Source organism: Sylvia atricapilla, chromosome 4 (assembly GCF_009819655.1).
Source record: "Sylvia atricapilla isolate bSylAtr1 chromosome 4, bSylAtr1.pri, whole genome shotgun sequence".
Classification (NCBI taxonomy): domain Eukaryota; kingdom Metazoa; phylum Chordata; class Aves; order Passeriformes; family Sylviidae; genus Sylvia; species Sylvia atricapilla.
Genome location: NC_089143.1, coordinates 20,223,784 through 20,244,903, shown reverse-complemented (window position 1 = coordinate 20,244,903; position 21,120 = coordinate 20,223,784). Strand labels below are relative to the sequence as shown.

The following is a 21,120-nucleotide window of genomic DNA, read 5'->3' as shown; positions in this document are numbered from 1 at the left end:
CAGTAATCCCTGAAAAAAGGAACTCTCTCTCCATCCTGGATATTTGACCTGGTTCACTAATGGCTTGAACACACAGTCTCAGTGCCTAGGAAGCCAGGCTCACAGCTGCTCTGGATCACCAGGCTGAAACTGAGCTGCTCTTGCACCCTGCTGAACCTAACCCACCATCTGTAACAGGATCCTCTAGCTCTTTTTCCTTTCTTTTTCTTTCTTCTCTCTTTTTTTTTAAGACCAACTTACTTCACTTCATCGCTTTTTCTCTCAAGAACTTTCCACACTACATTAAGAGTAGTTTACATTACATGAGAAAGGACAGTGGCCACAGCTCAAGAGCCCTTTAACAAGGGTGCAAGTCAGTCTGGCTCCCACCACGGGAGCCTGACACTTTCCCTAGTGGTGCCTAACTCCCACTCAGAGAAGGCTCAATGGTTTATGCAGATAAAAGCAAATTGTGCTAACAATATTTTATACAACTTTTTTATCTTTTTTTTTTCCCCACTCTTTTCAGCAGCAAAAGAGATCACAGGGAGCTAAACTGGTATAGGACAAAGTGTCCCCCACTGGCCTGGTCCCACATTTGGGTTAGCATGTGGGGCACACAAGTGAGTGTCTTTCACATGGAATCTAGTTTATTTGGGAAGGAGAAGACAGATTGATACATACCTGGATTTTTAATGTGCAGTGTAGTCAAGGTACAAGCAGAACTTTCACTGCATAGTCTGTCCCCTCTTAATTTAAGGTTTAAATTCAGTCTTTAAAATAAGAATTAAGAGATTAGTCTCCTCTCTTGTTGTTACTTGCATTTACAAATCCCGAGAGAGAGGAGAAAACTAAGCACAAAAAACAGAATGATCTGCAGAAAATCACTTCTCTCTATTATTTTAAACCATATTTATTTATGCCAAACTGCATGCAATTATACATACATATAGATGTATATATATGCACATAAATATTTTATACACATTTATATGTAAATGAACACATTATTCTATGGTTCACCATTATCCTGACTGATGGGATGATCAGAGCCAGATAGACTGCAGACAGACTATATTCCTAGCTAAATGTAATAGGCCATTCTTCCTGAAATACCTGATTTTTTTTTTTGTCCCGGCCTTTGTTGTTCCCCTTATTCCCAAGAACGAGGTATTGTGAAAAGGACGGACCTAAGTCAGTGCTACCAGGTGCCTGACCTTATGAGAATACATTTGTGCAAACAGATGTGTGAGGTTTTTGGTTTAATCAGACCTTTAAGAAAAGGTTTACACTCTTAAGGATTTCTCTTAAGTAGAAATCTTTCATGCATTATCTGGTTTTAATTAGGGACTTTAATATCCATCAGCTTATGGGCTGAATGAAAAGGCTGTTACTAAGAAGGTACTAGGTAGTGCTTTTACAAATCAGAATTGCTACTCAAAAAACCCCATAAACAGGTATTTTTTGGGACTAAAGCAAACTGAATAATGGGCAACTTGATTCTGTTCTGAGTCTTAACAATACCAGTCCTGAGGATGAACACGAGTGACCACAGACTGAACATAGATCTGATTCCCAAATTTCCTATGGGCATGAAAGCTTTTCCAAGCATAAAGGCATGTAATAAGTGGAGAGTGGAAGGTTTCATGAGCAACCCTTCTGCATTTTCTACAGCTGTTTAATATACAGCTGTTTAACAGGACAACTTAGGATCCTGGCATCTTTTACCTGAAAGACACTGAGTTTTGTCATCTTCCCTACCTTCCTATGCCTTCCCAGCCTTCTCCAGCATATCAGTTCTCATAGAGGAATGCAAAACATGTTCTTTCCACTGATTCTGATCAAACCATTTCTGTTGTAGATACTCCTAAGATGTAATGGGCAACTTTACCTTTTAAACTTGCATGATGAATTCTTTCTAGTTAAGTGAGGCCGCATGCACAGCTGAGTGTAGACAAAATACAGGGCAACTTACCATTTAAAAAAAAATATTATGAATGCTATTTTCCTGAAAAATAAGACAAGTAGTCTAATGCAGGAATTGCACTGACTAAAAAAAGAACTCTTTTAATATGCATGATCTGTCATTCTAGGTGTTCTTTGCATTTTAACAGTTTTAAATCTGGCATTACGTTACCTGCTTATGACTTCTCTTCTACCAGTGAAGAGCAAAACAGGTAAAGCACTACTGCAGGAGGACTATTAGTTTTCTTTAATTTCAAGAAAATGTTCATTCAGTGTTGGAAGAAAGTGATGGATTTTTTTCACCTCTTATAGGAGAAAGGCTATTCTTTCCAGTGGTTTTTGATCCCCCATACTGAGTACAGACTACTCTACAGTGCATTTTTAGTCTCAGATACACCATGAGTTTCTTTTTTATCTATCACGCAGCCTTTAGAAAGCACTATGCACTATTTCAGGTTATTGCTTCCAGGTAATTCTATTTCTAAGTAATACTTCTGTTGAAACTAGAGACAAAAGATATAATTTTGTCACTAAAAAGTGATATTTTGATTTCAGTATTAGGGAACTCAAATCTAGAAAAAAGATCTGGGTAAATACTGCCTGCATATATTAATAAACACTCACTTGATACTAACTATTGATCCTAGAAAAAAATTTTCTGTGCTGTTTCAAACAGCATCTTTGGGAGTGGAAGAGTCTGAATGGGGAGCAGGCTCAGTGAGGCAGTCAGTAGGCAGCATGCTGTCATCCAGCTTCCTTCCAAGTATACTCATCACCCAGTCAAGTACAAATAATGCCATTTGACGCATGCAGGCCCATGGATGGCAAACAGCAGACCACAGGTGACTCAACTGAGGCCAGCTGAGATGTGTTCTGCAAGCACACTGCTACTGATCCCCCTCAATATAGAAATAAACTCAGCAAATAGCTTACAGAATAAGGGCCAAAATTAATTATCCTGTATAACTCACTGAGCAAGCTGAGCCTCCCACAGGACCTCAGCTCAGCAGGACAACAGTATAGGAATCATCTGGTCTGACACTGTATATTTTGGGTCAGGTTCCTATAAATTACCATGTTTAAAGAATTTGAAGGGCCTTGTTTGATGGTGCAATGTACCCTCTTATCTTCTTGTAAATCAACTAGTGCATAATTACTTGGTATGATCTTACTATCATTTGTCCATTCAGTAGTGGGAAAAATGGAGTAAGACAGAGATTTAAAAAAGGAAACATGTAGGTGACTCACCTTTTCCAGTGCTACTGCATGCAGCTCTCCAAAAGGATTGCTGCTAATTTATTCCCATCCTTCCACTGTAGTGCACAAACTAGCAAATTTTAGTTAAGAGAAATGAAAGGCAGCTGAAAAAGCTGGCCAAATAATTATGGTGGTATCTGCATATCTTCAAACAGTGCTTTGTAGTAGGAAGAATGGATATCTTAAAAAATTAAAATCACAAGGCACTACAGGATTTTAACTGAAATCTGTGACTTGTGAAACAAAGCAATGAAGTGGCAGCACAGAATCCATTTGCTGGATGAATTGCTTGAGTCCATTTTGAATTATAGTGCTTCAATGCAGGTAATATCCTTGCAAATGTCTGTTCTTCCATCTACATCTTTGTGTCTGAAGCCCTTGTTCAGGAAATTATTAGTTCCAGGAGGAAGAAGAACGGGGCCAAATAACCTAATTAGCTGAAAATGAAGCCTGAACACTTAAAATAAACCATGCTTATCTGTGATAGAAAGGGACTGGACTGACAAAGGCTTAATTTCATGGGAAGTCACTATAGCCCCAAACACAAAGTAGATCACTTCACTAGGATAACAAAGACTTATTATCATATTATCAGAGAGTATTATTATTAATATCCTTATTATTAGCACACTCCATGCATTATGATCTGACCTCAGACTGAACTGGCAGGCGCTGTATTTTACTATCAGCAAGATAAAGCTCCAAAAAGTGCTCACAATGGCTAATTCTTAAAGTATTGTTTTACCAACATAACAGTTGCCATGTTCAATATTTACAAGTGGTTTTGCATATCAAAATATATTAATACTTGACAAGACAGCTGATGGCTGGATAGCAGGTATATCTGTCTTCAGAAGTTCTTCAGGCACCAGGAAGAAGAAAAAGACACATAAAAGCAAAACCCCACATTTTGGAATCTCACTGGTGCCTCTTCCTTAGGCAGCACTCAACCACATCACTTCCAGGGACTAGTTCCCTTGGCATCTGGTGTGTGCTTTGTAAAGATATGCTGGATGAAGAGCAATTCAGTTACTGCTTCAAGCAACTGCATTGCTACTTTACTGAGCAATTGAAGGCAAGTTTCCACAATAAAGTGTGAGTGTGTGCATTAATATTTCATCAAAACCAAGCATTTTATTTCTGGCTTCCGAAAAACAAGTAGCAACATACTGTGAACCAACTGGGGAAATCAATGGAGGCAGAGGAAGTGTGGCGATTGTGACATGCATTACAGCGTGTGAATGTCCTTTTCTAATAAAAGTGATGAAAAATACAGAAAAATTATAAAGATGTATGAATAATGGATATTTTCCAAATGTATTAACTCTGGTGAGATCACAGTATAAATCAGTATTTTGCGGAATTAACAACCATACTCAGTTAAACTTCCCAGAGCCAACCAGCATTAGTGCACTCATGTACCTGCACAGATATTCCCTCCTCCCTTTCATAGCCAGGATCCACCCAAGGCTCCTGCAGCCCAGACCACAACCATTTCTGAGCAGACTGTGAGGAAGTGCTGCCCTGGTGGTGTCTGCACAGGTGGCCTGGCACTCCATACACTTCTCCCTATGGCAGGGGTTTGGCAGCACAAGGTATCATCCATCCTGTGAACTCAGATATTTCTGTACCATGATGCCCATGCAGTCCCCTAAAGAAAGTGGCTGTGAACACTTGAGTAACTGTAAAGTTACTCAAGCTAAGCTAATTTGTTAATTAAAAGCAACAATTGAAGGATGTTATTTTACAGATACTAGCCCCTACAGCAATAGACAGAATGTCCTGATGTAGTCTAGCCTATTAAAAAAAAAAAAAGATAATTTTTAAAAGATATCCTAAGAGTAAAGAAACACAGAAAAATTACCCTCACATTTTTTTAAAATGAATTTCTAGGAAGTCCATGACACTTCATTTCCTGAAATCCCAAAGGAAATAGTCACACAAGGGAGATGTTCTTTCAGAACTTGCCACCGCACACTGAAGAAATAGGTTATACATAAAAGCAAAAATGATTTAGTAGATTGTTTCACAGTTTCAGTTAAATGAAAATCAAATCTCCAACAAAAAGTGAACAAAAAATGGGGAGGCGGCCTGGCTAATGAAAAATCCATGTGTTTCAGTGATATCAAATGTTCTATGAAATTTTCATCATAAAAATATCACAGCTGTTTTCCATGTCAATTTTCCAGTCATCTCACACTACTTCCTAGGCCATGCTAAAATCTGTGATTTTTCATGTAAAATATTTGTGATTTAAAAAAAAAAAAAGTGCTTTTGTATCAATTGAAAAAAATCACATTGCTAAGACGTTTACCTTATTTTATTTCTGCAGGTTTCATTCTTTCCCATGCAGCTGATTTCTCCCCACAGGATATCGACCTTTATTACTTGCTGACAACACGTCTGGCAAATAGCTTTCTGCTGTGGTAGCTGAGGTCGAGCCATCTGTTTTTTCTCTAGAGAGCCATGCCTTATTCATAATGGCATTTTTGTGTTCCATTCCCTGGGGAGCAGCACCTGCATGCTGATTTCCTATTTGACCCCCAAATACATCATCATGTCTGGACAGCCGACCCCTGCCCTTGGTGGCCCAGCACACGCGGCCGCGCTCCGGGGCCACCGCAGCATCCTCCAGCCCCGACAGCACAGGCCAAGGGGCTTCCTCCTGGAGCAGGGGCAGCTTGGGACCAGCCCACGGGACTGAGCTGGAGGGGACAACTGAAGGTATCTGAGGAGGAAAGAACAGAAATCATGACCTTGGATGTCCCAGTGGGTTGCTGTACGTATCCAGGACACTTGGTGCGTTGTGGCTGATTTCAGCCACAGCCTCCCATATAACTGTACAAGAGGCCCATGCCCTGCTTTCACTGGGATTTAATTAAAGCTCATATGTTTTACATAAAAAAATAATCTCTGAGTTCATGAAGATCAATCAAAGAGCTGCTTGCATTCTGCTCTTCGTAATAGTTTTCTTTTATGGCCATATTTTCATTTCTCTTTTTTATGTGTGAGTGTGAGCGTGAGAGGGAAAAGGACCAGGAAACTTGATTTGAATTGTTACATATATGCCCTGGACTAAGAAACATGTTATCAGAATTCTGAGTCACCATTTCATTGCATAATAAATTGCTTAACTAAAAGGAAATCTCAGTATCTTGCATGTTCTTTTCATTAATGCCAAAAGCAAAAACTATGCTTTTAATTGTTTCATTGCATTTATTTTAATCCAAGATTATAAAGGAAATTCACTAGAGTAATATTTTTAACTACTCTACCTAACTGGCTCCAGTAATTGGATATTTGAATTTTGTTTCCATACAAGTCTGAAGAGGTTATGTTGTCTCAGAGAGGCTGAAATCTCTTGCGTGTTTAGTTTAGCAGCAGACTGTTACAAATGCAATTGCAATTGATCAGCTCTGTTCTTAACAGGATTCCTGCAGTTAATGGAAATTACTATAAAGAGCTTCAGGGCATAGGAATAATTGGATCACAAAAAAAAAAAAAATAGAATTGGAGGGGAAAAAAGGTAAGACAAGATCAACAACTTTTTTTAAAACATCCAAAAATTTGCAAAGGTTATCTTACCATAGATGAAAACAAAATCTTTTAATGATTTTTACAAGCCCCAAGCCCCTCTTAAACAATGGGAAAAAAATGCATAATGAACAATATTAAACATTTATTATTGTCAGCTCATCTAAACTAACAATCAACTGTGCATCTCCGGAATGAAACACACAAACATCTGTATCTTCTGCCAAGAATAGATGTCACTAACCTAAAAACAGTGAGAAAACTTTTACTGACCTGGCAATTTTTGTGATGGTTTTCTCTCAGTTCTTGATGCAAGGCCGTGATCCTCTCTGGGCTTGTTACTCCAGCAGGAGAAGCAGCACACATGTTTGGGATGATGGGAGAACTGTGGGGGCCATCCATCCCTGGCTGAGAGTTTGCAGATACTGACACACTCATCCCATTCCCTTTGGCATGTGCCACATGATCCTCTGACTGTCCATTAGCCTGTGAAACGTCCGTGGAGGAAGGCAGCATCTGCAAGAGAAAATAGCATTTTAAGAAATTCAAGACAGATTAAGTTTTCCAGTGCTGCTCATTTTGGATTACTGGAAGCCATTTTGATGAGTTCACTAAAAGAAATATTCACATAAATTACCTGTTAATAAACTAAATTTACCAAAATACGGAGGAAAATAACATACCAATTATTTCAGATGTGGAGCATTCCTGCACCTCTCTAAATAAAGAATCCTGTATTCAACAAGTCATCCCCAAAACAAAACAAAAAATATCTCTAAGCATTAACTGCAACTGAAAATTTGCCTTGAGATATTAAGAAAACCTAGATGAAAACTAGAAGTAGTTCCTAATCTTAAAAATTATCTAATTTCTCTTGAAGAACCTCAAAATTTCTAACAGGATTCTTTTACACACATATTTTTCTCCATACTACACAACTGCTTCAGGTTTGTCTACTTATAAATGTTCAAGAAAGTTAAGCTGAACAGACTCCAAAACTGTGTTAGTTCAACTCCATGACCTCTTACGCATACCCTCCTATTTGAAACAAAAATATTATTAATTCACTTGATCTTATTTTGTCTCCAAATCAACTTTAACACCACAGCAAACTATCTTTTTAGAATATCTTCACTGAGCTGCAGACGAATTTAAGAGAGAAATGGAAGTTTAATTATGCACATGCTCATAATAGTTGCAAGCAGGAGTAGATTTCCCTGAATCCTAATTACTACTACAGGGCAGTAGCATTTTATCATCCAAAACAAAATTTATAATAGCTACCAGATCCGTATTGCATTTTGTCTAGCGATTGCAAGCCTTGCCATTTCAGCCTTTTGGCTTTTGAAGAGTTATTTATTTATTTCTAAAATTAATACATCTCATTATGCATTAACATCTCGTTGTCATTAGTCTCTTGCAAAAGCTCCCGAACTAGAGATACATATATACACCGGGTCAGGAAGAATTACTTAAAACATTTTTAGTAACAACATTTTAAGAAACACTTAAAACATTTCACTTAAAATAATATATTGGTTTTGATCTGCACATGTTTATTGAATATTAGCTATACCACTTGTGTCCATTTAAAAAAAGAAAAATCAAAGGACTCTGAAATGCAGTAGCAGTGTAAGATTGCTCTGAAATGACCCAACAGAAAGATGAGTATTTATTGACAAGCTCCTGCATCTAAATATAGTTCTATTATGACATGAAGAAGAACACACGGTGTTTTTGTTGCTGCCATTTCACCTCCTGTTCTTGACTCCCCACCACAAGCAGAGGGATTCAGTTCTGATTAATTGTGGCCATTGGTCTCCCTGAAGTACCCAACATGAGCATGACACTGCCCAGGAGCAGCTACCACCTGGATGTTTTATTTCAGGCAGAACAACAGGCCAGGGAACAAGGCAGGCACGTCCAGGAATGGAAAGACCACCCATACTGGGCAGTTTGGGGCACAGAATTTAGATTGCTGCTCCTCTCTAAAGTATTTGTTTTCTCTGTGCTGATTACAGAGGGGGCTTGTGATACTGTCTGGATGCTGCATTTATTTAGGCAAGGTGGCATGAATACCAAACATATCCTAGCATTGCAGGCATAGATCAGTTGCAAAGTGAAAGCTATACATTTGCATGTTCCCCTCTAAACATATGAGCCCAAGGCAGTTCCAGAAGTCCTTGGTTTCTAACCAAGGTTACAAGTGCAGTATCTCTCCCCATCACTCACAAAAAATGCCAGCTGGCTTAAAGCGATGAAAGGTCAGCCCTGAAATGTTTTGAGGCATGAAGATATCGGATCTAAAATTATTTGATGAGAATTTCCTCCCTACAGGAAGCACAGTTAGAGGCATTTGTGGTGATAGATGAAAGTGAGCAGGAGCAGAATAAGTCCTGGAGCTCAATGACCCATGCAAAGGCAAATCACTGTCCTGCTCATAGGCAGGGGAGCTGGTAAAGCTGGCAGAATAAAAACCACACACCCAAATCAAAGCTGTGACGCTGGCACAAATAATTCCTAGAAAAATAATCTCCTTGCAGGATCATTCTTTTCCTTCAACTCTTCACCCCACAAACCCTTTTGCCTCTCGGAATTAGCAAATTGTTCTGCAGCCAAAGTAGTGACACTCAGCATAAAGCACGGTTAGTGCAAAGTGAGTGAAGATGCTACTACCCTGACAAAGACTTCACAGTATAGTCTGCACTATATTCAAAAGTTGGTATGATTCTCTCAAATGACTCATCTCTGGTGTGTCATAAGGCTAGCACTAAAGTTGCATTTCCTATAGCACTAAGGATGCAGCTAAGCAAAATTCTGTCTCAATGCCCAGACATCAACTTGTTCTTTTTCATGTTGGTCCTTTCTTCTTACAATTATTATTTTTACTATATTTATTCTATTTTTCTATTTTTTTTGCTTTTCTCTCAATTTTCCACAAATTACCCCACCCAGAAAGAAATGAAAATATTGTGCTATTTGACCAAACTGAGAAGAATATAAACTTACATAATGCCAAGTTCTAGAAATGATTGCTACTGAAATGAAAAAAACATCAGCTTCCTCCAACACTACAAAAAATAAGACACTGGTTTCAGAGAGAAGATGAAAATTTTTTAATTTACCTGCATGTTTTTAATTGTACATTTTATGTTAATCTAAATTCTCTCAATTATCAGAAAATTAAGGCAGGTTAATTTGTAATGCTTTTCTTTTTTTTAGTCATGGCTTCGAATGTATTGGCATGTGCTACTCTAGAGAAACACATGCTGTTGCCCATGAACTACAGCAAAAACCACTATTAAAATATCTGTATTATGCAGTCATGAAATAGATCTAAATCTTGTCAACTAAACCAAATTTTACTTTCAAAGGACACTAACCTTCTCCTCAGTCACCATAAATTCTTGAGATCCCCTCTATCCACACATCCACTTAAATAATTCTTGAACAGCTTTATCAGTTATTTCCCTGGAAAGGCTGGGCTGCCACTAACTTTTTGGAATCTGTATTTCAAGCCTCTCAGTATTTTGAATAATTTCTCTAATGGTCAAAAATAACATCTCAGCAATAGACTTTACCCTTGTTTAAAAAAATTACTAAATAACTTCACTCTTTTATCTACTTGGAATTCCAGTGATTCAAGGCATGCTTTTTGTACTGTCAGGTAAAAAAAAAAGCCTCTTCCTGCAAAAAAACCCTTAAGTCTTGAAAGATTCCTTGCTCTTGATCAGCCTTGTCCCAAAAAGACTGAAAGCCCAAAGTTAAATACTTTCTCTCTTCTGAGGGTGGGACTCACCAAACCAAAGCATATCTCCCCTTGGCCTCCTTGACAACCACTGGAGTCCAACTTCTACAGCTCTTCCCACCTTATCACAGAATCTCAGGTTAGCTCAGGCTGGGAGGGACCACAGTGGTCATCTGGTCCACCCTCCGTGCCCAAGCAGGGCCATCCCAGAGCACAGGGCACAGGATCGTGTCCAGATGGTTCCTGAAGATCTCCAGTGAGGGCTCAGTAAAGATCTCCAGAGGCTGTGAGGACTCCACTCCCTCTCTGAGCAGCCTGTCAGTGCTCAGTCATCTGCACCTACCTAAAGCAGATACATAGCATGGGCAGGATAATTCCTTGGAAGCATGTCTTTCTCTGTTTTAACTATGAAAATAAATAGATAAACTACCACAGGTGACTGTCGGAAGTACAGACATCATATAGGAAATGTATCTCATACTCAGTGCCAGAAAAGGCTCTGACCTTAAGGAAAGCATCAGAGAATTTTATTTCAGGCCTATTATCTCCAAATACGGTTTACTGGAAAGCAGTAAGTGATTTCTGGCAAAATAATGAGTAGAAATAAAACCTAATAAACAAACAAAAAGCACTGTTCTACCAAAACATATCTCAGAAGAAATCCCTTGACAGAAAGAATTAAGCTATGCTGTTCTGCACATTTAATCCCTATTCTGTAACACAATTTGCTGCACTGGACACATTCCTTGCCTGGAGCTTTCCATCCATAACGTTTAAGATGACTGCATGAAGAGCATTAAAAAGCACTACCATTTATCCCTACATTCCTTGCAAAAATTCCCTTTCAGCCCCAAGAAATGAGGACAAACAGCCACAATGGTTTCAAATCCACTATGGAAAGAATATATAAAATACATCATCAGGCCAAAGTGTTCCAGCACAAGAGAAATTGGATGAGCAGCATTTTCCATTACAGATATCCAGACAGAGGCTGTTGGCTTAAACATTTGAGGGAAAGGATCAAACATACTCCTTTTTCTCCATACCTCGCCCAAAAGAAAGAGAAAAGGCCCAAAATATTGCACAACTGTACTGGCTGGGCTGAGTCCATACAAAAGGGGAGCCAAGCTCACTTGCTCCTTGGTGTGGTTCTATGATCCATCAAAAGCAGCATGGACACTGACTCATGTTCAAGCCAGCCAGACTGGGTAAAACCTGGTTCTTAAACTGCAAGTAGACACTTAAACTCAGGAAAAAATTGAGCCTCCTCTTTCACATGTTCCATTACTCATCTGGAACATCTTCTCTTGCTTCCTACTTTTACCATCCCGAGTAAAGCAGCTGTTGCAAAGCCAAGTCCCAGTCCTTTTTTGTTAGATGTTTTGTGAACATGAACGTCCAAGATCAGTTGATGAATACTGTCCTGTGGTCTTTTCACTGGGAAAGGCAGAAAAACAATAATTGTTAATAATGTCCATGAATTCATTCTACAAAGGCAATAAAAGAAAGATGAGGTCAAGGTCCTTCCAATTTAAAAAAAAAAAAAAATCAGCATTCAAAAGGAGGTGATTAAAATGGGACATGACAAAAGGCCAAATGTGGATACGTATTCTGTGTCTGACACTGGGCATGTGAATCCCATCTCTGGCACTGTGCTGAGTGCCATGTGTACCTGCTGGAGGCAGCCCTTGCCCCAGGAATGTGTCCTCTTCAGCCAATAAAATGCTCTTTTATTTTCTAGACACAAAACAAGACAAAGCCTTAAATAATTTCTATTACCAAAATTTATTATGGCTCCACTCTAAGGGGCTGCAATAGTTTCTCAAGTCTTTTAAAAAGAGAATATATCACAAAGCCTTAGAAATCAACTTCTGCGTGCCTCCAAAAATTTCAAGTCCATATTAGACACACATTGTCATTCCAATGTCTGCCCAAAAGACAATTCTTTTCAAAGCTGAGGCAGCATTTGTTCACCATCCTGCACAGAATTTTTGCTTTCACCACAGTGACATAGGTGGTGGATGAAAAAGAATTGAAATAAAACCCCTTCTGTGCAATCATATATGTTTATTATGATAAAAAAACAGTAAAATTAAATTAAATTACACTAAATTGTTCAATTAAGCTAAATTACAAATAAAGAGCTTAATCATGTACAATTTTATTGTGAGGAAAAGTAATTCAAAATCTATTCCTCTTTACAGGGACTTATTAAGAGAAGAAAAACTGGCTTTCTTTTATGAACACGTTACAATAGCATATATCTGACCTCAATGAAGAGTGCACTGCTAGAACAAAATTATGAGATACTATATGATTCAAGCAAATTTTATTTCTCACTCCAAACATTTGAATGTAATGCTGGGCTGTGAAAATAACTAAGAATGACAAGCCTCAAAAGGTATGCTGCTCTGCTGAACTGAACTGATGGAAGTCTTGAGTTAGTCAGCAAACTAAAGCCACAGGGACAACAGGGATTCATCATGTCTGAGAGCTGAGCATTGAACACTGAAAGTGAAACCTGAGGAGAAGCTCAGTGACAGTGGGCTTTGCACAACACCATGTTTGTGGTTTAGTATTTTAATTGGGATGAAAATTATGGAGAAAATACTTCTGGCAAACAGAAGGAAATGATCAACCATCCACTGTGTCCTGAATAAGCAAAGAACTGAAGTTTGGCTTGGTCTGTAGGCATGAGTAACTTGGTGGTGCCCACTGAAGCTGGGGCATCCCAGCTCACTGAAGAAGCTCTATCACTTCCATATGTAATTCCACATACAGATGAAAGGAGAAAAAAAAAATAAGAGCTCTTAACTATGAACCATGAACTAATTTTTTCTCTAAGAACATGACTCAAAGTTTTTTTACTGAACTACAAAAGGCCAGGCACTGAATTGAGTACAGAGTCCCCAGCTCTTCACGCATCACTGCAAACTTTGAGCTAAAATTCATCAGTAAATCAAGGCAGAGAGGTTTGCTGGCAATGTGTGACAGGCTTCCATTTGTTACTGGGTCCAGTAATGAATAAAGTCAATATCAAATCTTTAATTTAAGAAGGAAAATAAAAGCAAACAAAAAAGCAATCCACTAAGCTTTTTATAGTAGAATTCAAATGTCAATTTGTAATGCTGCGGCAGTGAAAAACTGAGGGGAAGGAAGGAATGAGGTTTCAAAGGAATTTTATGTAAGCGAATGTTGGGCATAGCTCTAGAATCTTAGATGTGAAGTCCAGTGAGAATAAGAGTTGAAAGCAAGAAATAAAACTTCTAAGATGAAAAGTCAGTTCACTTCAACATATGTCTACAGAATTCAGTACAAGATCTTTTAAACCAAAGGAATGTATCATATGAATATGAAACAGTCTCTTTTCTTTTTCTTTTTTTTTTTTTTTTTATTGTAACCATTATTAAATTATTAGTAGTGAAACTTGGACTTTTTTTTCATTGAAGGGTCTTCCACTGGAAACCTGATGCATAGAAATATATGTTTTTTATGGGAACATACAAACCCCATAGGAAAGTTTCCCCCTCTTAGATGTGGAACTGCTTATCACAGACCAGAAGAGCCTTAAGCTCAGTGTCAAGACACCCAGCAAGAGCCAGTTTGTTCTCTGCGTGATAAAAAACCCTGGGTTTGAATCCTATTTGTGCCTGAGCCTGAGTGAGGCCTCTGCCCACTACTGAGCTGAACACCATGGGAAGGGGCTTGTGCTCTGCTTAGTATGAACAGCTAAATACCTATCAAAGCAGGGGATTTAATATGGGGCTCTATGCTGCAGATAAGTTCACTGACTATCAGAATATATATTTAATCTATTTCTCTCTCGTTGAACCTGCTAAGTTTTGTAATAATTGAATGCTTAGGGGACAGTGTGAGTGTGAACAGTATTTTGATATTTGTTGTGTTGGTAAGCTTTACTAATACTCATCTATCACAGCAATGTCTGAGAAAAAGTCTGAAGGCAGTGGAGTACTATCTCCCTTCTGACAGATGAGTTCCTAGCCACTGTCACATCTAACAGTGCAGTGGGAGCTTGGGTGGACCCACACATGAGGTACTCAAAGGAGACAGCCAGCCACAGAGTCCTGCAACCAGGAATCAATCCACCTTTCCCTTAACATGCAGTTATATTGCTTTTTGGCCACAAAAACAAGTATGACTGAGCGATAGTTTGCAACACTTAGTAACACTGTAAGAATTAGCATATCAACATGATACAGAATACTATTCAGTGTGTAAAAATGCAAAATCATCAGAAAAAAAAGCCTGTGGATTTACTATATTACATGTCCACTATGAGCATCTTCTGCTGGTAAAAATGTCAAGCGTCGTTAAGATAAATTTTTATGTATTCATTTTGTGGCTGTGTTAGCTGAAGTACAACATATAGTAAGAACCAATATTCTGTGTTCTGTTGTGACAAGCACACAATATTATACAAATATGTAACACACAGTGTTTCCTCCCCCTACCCCACTTTTAACCAAAAAGATTCTACTTGAGTGTACTTGACACAAAAATTACCAAACATTGTTGGGCACTTTTACAGGCTGAAACATAAAATCAAAAAGAAAAGGAACTTGTTGATGGACACTGAAGTGCTGCAAGGGAGTTCCTGTTTCTTCAGGTTGCCAGATGGAGATTCCTGTCCTTAAGAATATCTTCAAGTAGGTGCTACTCCAAAATTAGGAAGTTTATTCCCAGCATCCAAGATATTAATAACAATATTGAATAGAACCAGGTTTGAAACACACTGCTTCCCATTTTTGCCTTGCCAGAGAAACACAAGTGACTAACTTCCTTTCAAATACAAATGTCCACTGAGTTGACTTAAGTCTTAAAATATTCACTGTTGACCTTTTTTTTTCTGACTTCTTCAGAAATCTGAAACAATGTGTTGTGGAGAAAAGAAATGCAAATTCATATTTAAAATGAAATTGGGTAATATGTGCTGCATTGTCCATCTGATACTTAGTCAAAATATCAGGGGAGTGTTTCTTGCATGGAACTTCAATGCACTTTGCCTCAAGCTCCTGAAATTTAGACCCTGCCTACAATAATAGAAAAATGGCCAACTCCACTGATTTGTCTGAAGCCATACTTACATTAAGCAATGAAATATATTTTATAATTACACATTAAGTCTCAATAAACACAGAAAACCAGCATTTAATTAATAGTGTAAACATGATTATCCTACAAGGAAGTATGAGCACTTACCTCTTGATCACTCATTGGTGTAAAAGCAACCATGTACTCTGCCAGGGTCACGTCATTCACCAAGTTCTTCACCTCTTCATCAAATGCAGAGTTAATAAATCCTTGCCTGTGGAATTCGTCATGCATTTTCCTAATGAAGCTGTTCCTTTCCTGGCACTTTTGGGTGAGGCAAGCCAGCTTAGCCTGTGTGGCATGAACACATAAACATTCCATGCTTCTGTCATTTCTGCAAGACTATATTTTGTGTCTGATCTGTAATTCCACATGTTTTGACCCAAAGCTATAGACTGTATTCCTGTATCTCTACATTACTGGATGCCTCCACACCTTCAAGAGCAATACATATGCACAGATAAACTGGAAAGAGATGTATGTGCAAGGTGCCCCTTTTGATAGGCTGAAAGTAACCTTGCAATAATGTCAGTGAGCCCTTGCCTAAGGTAAAGCCCAGAAGCATCCAGCTAATCAGGGACAAGTGCAGAAGGAAGGCACAGACACAGAAGCCTGCTTGGGTAGATTCTGAATCAATGTTCAGGGAAACACAGTACCTTCAGAGGAGCTAATGTCAACTTCACTTCAGACTTTCTCTTCTGCAGTTCTTTCTCCTGAAAAGTTGAAAAATATCCTGCATAAATTTATTCAAGAATCTCTAGCAGTTTTTTTATATTTTAGACCTGACTTCGAGGTCTGTGTGACCCTGTATCACAAACAAGATGAATTAGTGTAAAGGCATTGGCTGCACACAGATAAGCTCTGGCATACAAACACTGCCCTTAAAACATTAGCATTGCTCTTAAAAATTAACAAAGGCTTTGAACGCTCTGAGATGGAGCCTTATATCAGTGAGGTTATTTAATCAAAGCAGCATCACATTAAAGACTTGGTATCCTTCATTATGTACTCATGTTCATATTTACTCTGTGAATCTCCCAAAACATTCTTTGGGGAAAGATATTCCCTTTCCTTATCAATATTATATTGTAAAAATAGAGAAAAGAGGAGAAATTTTCTGCATATATATTCTACTCTGAAAAGTAAACATCAACAACCTTTTACTCTGATACAGCTGATACAAGTCCTCTACTACGAGGTGAAGCAGGGTGGGTCAGATTACTTAGTCTGTACCTTATGACTAAAATCTACTCATGGTAACTCTCCTTTCTGATACATGCAGAAAAAACCCAGTATGTTGCCACATAAAATCCATTACCATATTGAATCAATACAGTATATTTGACAATAAAGTACAGATTCCTTTGCATTTATTTTGCCTGATAATTTATACTTCTATAAAGTTTACAGTAAATATATTATATAAATCATTTAAAAAGCCTCCATTATGAGAACTCAGTTATGCTGTGAAAGGTCACATGGTCCTCAGCTAATAAATTGTGGGCTTGGGAGGAATCAGAGCAGGCAGGACAGGGGAAACATGTCTTTACATTGCACTAGAACTGGGGGAAAAAAGAGAGAGCTGGCAGTAGGTTCCTGCACTGCAGATATTCAATTCATGATGAGTCAGGGAGCAACACATCTTGCTGATGCAATAGAACAATTAGGATTTCTCCATTTATTTGGACAGCACATCTCACCCTTTACTCACCTACCATTTGGTAAGACACCAAAGAATACAAAACAGTTTAATTTGATCAGCACCATTCTTCTAAGAGGCATCCCCTAACCCATGCCTGACAGAAGCCACTAACCCTCTTTACAGGACTGGCTTAGAGCAAATCAAAGCACAAGATGAGGCCAGGAAAAACAAAACAAAAGCACCACCACCAAACAAACAAACAACAACAAAACAGATCAAAATTGTAGAAAGAATGGTTTACTGTGGAGAAAGTAGAGTGAAAATTTTTCCCAGTAGGGACAGGACAACAATCTCCTGTATTTCAGAATATTGACAGAGGAGAAGCATGTTCTAGCCATTGTATCAGGCTATGAAGAACAAAGAGCACTATTGAGAACACGCCATTTACTAGTTATTTCAGAGTCTGATGGGCAATTCCAGTTTGGCTCATATTGTAACTATCATCCCGTTCCACAATATAGCTCCCAACAGGAAAGAAAATCTGAGGGAAAGAAGTCCTAGGAGGAATTTGTTTCCACCCAGGACTTCAGTAGCTGCAGTCACACTTACAGCAGCAGCTTTTCTATCACACTGTAAGGCAGCAGCTTTGGAGATCTTAATCTACCTGCTCTGGTTTGCCAGGTGAAAGTTGCACAAGTTTAAAAACTGCTTGTCTAAGTACATCTGTGCATACAAAGGGGTCCTCATCAGAATAACTATGACAAAAATCCAAACCACACACCTATATGAAAATATCTCACTGAACCTTTTCAAGTGTAACCCTAGCAGATGAAACAAAAAAGTTAGGAAAACTCTATGAAAATTCTATTATTAGCTTGGAGTTTCATAATCTGATATAGTGGAACAAGAGAGTTGGGAATGTTAAAAAATCCTGACAATTTAAGACAAGGAGGTGGCTCTGTAAAGAGTTTCAACATGACTGCTTGCATTACACTACAGGGATTAATTAGAGCAGAGACTGAACTTTCATGATCATCTGTTATTTTTTGATAGCATAGATCACTCAGGCAGTTTACATCTTTTCTCTATTTCTCTGAAGTCAGGATTTCTTTTATATGCCTGGAAACAATTTAATTAACCTCAGATTCATTCCCAGGAAAGAAGACTATTTTGCTACTCCCTTTACAAGAGAGATGTAAGATCTTAAGTCTAAGCTCACATATAAGCACACAGAAAACAACTTTTTTACCTTTTCACGTAGCTGAGCCTGAAGGAGTTTCACTTCATTCTGCAAGTCATGAAACTGATTTTGTAATGCAGCCTGGTCTCTGAGCTGGGCTTTCAAGGTCAACACTTGCTGCTCTAATCTCTTACTGGCTATTTTATTCACCTCTTTTTCCTGGGCATCCTTCAAAGTGAACACAGGCTAGAGAGAAAAAAAAACAACAGATTTTCAACTTAGGTGTATAAAATAACAAAAATATTCTTAATCATGTCTTATACCACAAAGTTTCTCAATAAATATAACTACCTACCTTTCACATAAAAAAAAAGGAAGCTGTTATAAAATGTATGTTCCCAAAACTTCACAAACATAATAGCACTACTATTTTGCACTAATTTAAACACTTTATATGTGAAGAGTACTTGACCCCTGTGAGAACAGGCACAGAATTGGATTTTCACGAAATTTCTTCAACTTAAATATATGTATTGTTATGATTTAATAAAACTGGGTAAAGGCAGATGAAGTGACCAACCTGTTGTCACATAGTGAGCAAGAAAAAACCACAGAAGTTCCCAGTCACCTGCTCCAACAAGAAGCTGTATAATACAATATGTCTCTTGTTTTTCTACATATATTTATCTCAGAGAGATAATTCCACTCTGCCAAATATTTATTTTTTTTCTGAAAGATTATTAATAAAACAATCAGATCTTGAGTAAAACTTTATAAAATTCTTTTTTTACGTTAAAATGTAGTAATAGTGATATAGAACAAGTGGAAAGAGAAGCTTCTAAATTCAACTCCTCCTCCCCCACTCTCCAATTTCTTTTCTCCCCAATTTCATGCACTCAGATTTAAAGGATTAGTCAGAGCTTTAGATTGATGGTCAGCATCATAAGGTCAGCTCCTACAAGTGACACTGTCTGATTAAACATATAGACCTAGAATAAGGAAAATCTGAAGGAGAAGGAAGTATCCTGAAAAACACTTATGCTATAACATTAAAAAAAATATTGAGTTGATATACACATCTGGTCAAGATTTCTGATAAAATAAATATCAGTATATAAGCAAGTCTAAAAGATTAGGCTAAAATTAATAGTTGGACCCATGATATTCTGTGATAAAACCATATAAATTTCTGAAGAAACAGAATGATGTTTGATTTTAATGGTTACAAACACTGATACAACTGAGGGAGAAGCTTATACTCAGCCCTGATGAACAACACCATGGTAAATTTTTCTCAGCCTTTCTGGGAAGCCCTTATGGCCTTGACACCCGTGACTACAGCACACTGAAGGCACCATTCCATAGGGAAAAGCAAACTGAACTGATCGATCACATTACTCTGCCTGCAACCCATCATTGCAAGGCAGAGTAAAACAGAAATATGACACTGTCACAGTGTTCTTCCTCGTGAAGAGAATCCTCTGTGCACAGCACTGGAGCAGGTCGAATGCTTTGTACCAAACTTTTTGGCTCCCTCTTGTGTCAAGAGAACAATAGGAACAGCTGGACACATCAAGATGGCTTAGACCAGGGCTGCAGGGACAAAAGCATAAGGATAAGTCCACGACATGGTATTTCCCTTATCTTCTTTCCCACACGAAAAGTATGTTAAAACCAAAAGGGAAACACTCCTTAACTGAAGATGCTTTATGGAAATAAAAAAAGGCGGGGAAATAAAACAACTGCTTGAAGGTTAGAGACAGGGAACAGTTGGCTCTTTCCTTTTGCATTTTGCTGACCCACTAGCAGTTTTCTGTAGTTTCAATGCACAAATGAGGCATACAGGATTTATACATGAGCACTCTCTCAGATGTCCCAGTTTGCAGTGACCACAGCTTATGTAGTCAAGCTCCAGAAGAATGAGGGACACAGCAGCTGGGACTGGGAAATAACTGAAGGATAACTAAGCCTAAAACACAGCATTTAACACACTGCATTCTTGTAAAACCTGGCAAGATCACTAGTCTTTGAAGCTGTTGCCTAAACATTAAAAATAAAGCCTGTATCTTCCTCTTCTTATGTGAGTTGTGCTTGTCTGAAACCTAGTGAGAAAATGAGGAGGTTATGACCTTTTTTGCTACAGGCCTTTTTTTGCAGACAGTCATCAGCAGTTCACTGGGGAAGCCTGGTGCCTTATTCACTGTGTGCATTTCATGCAAAATTCTTCCATTAATTTTTAAAGATGTAAACAGTACCCTGCATCCTTCTTGCTCACCCCCATATTTCTCTTAAATTCAACCACAGCAACACTGCTCAGAAGGCCACCTCAACATCTCAGAAAACTCACCAAAACACTCCTAGGCTAAAGCATGTTTCACCTGTTAGCAACTTCACTGAAATAGAGTCCTATCAGTAAGCTTCAAATATACTATCTTTTACTTGTAATGAATAATATCATAACAGTCTAATGGAGTCTCAGGTGACAAATAGGGTCTCCCCGGGCAGCAGGGCCAGTAGAACATAAGAAATGCAAAAAGTTCTAAATTACACACTCAGAGCATATTTCAAACACTTTGGGTTCTAGGCCCAGAGTACTGACATCTTAATTTCTTTCAAGCATTGCAGCAAGAGGTAGTCCAGAAAAATGAATTTTAGAACAGGAAAAAGCATAAATTACAGTGATTTACTCTATAAGGTATTAGT

General features: G+C 38.2%; 1 protein-coding gene across 1 annotated transcript in view; it reads right to left on the bottom strand.

Annotated features, from left to right (window-relative positions):
• Positions 1 to 5,536: 5,536 nt before the first annotated feature.
• Positions 5,537 to 21,120, bottom strand: part of C4H4orf50 (chromosome 4 C4orf50 homolog) — a 31,637-nt gene continuing 16,053 nt past the window's right edge. The window contains exons 9-13 of the mRNA XM_066317938.1: positions 18,487 to 18,663; positions 16,252 to 16,308; positions 15,704 to 15,886; positions 7,009 to 7,251; positions 5,537 to 5,929 (exon numbers count right to left, since the gene is read on the bottom strand). Coding sequence (XP_066174035.1) covers positions 5,537 to 5,929; positions 7,009 to 7,251; positions 15,704 to 15,886; positions 16,252 to 16,308; positions 18,487 to 18,663 — 1,053 coding nt within the window. The remainder of the gene's footprint in view (positions 5,930 to 7,008; positions 7,252 to 15,703; positions 15,887 to 16,251; positions 16,309 to 18,486; positions 18,664 to 21,120) is intronic.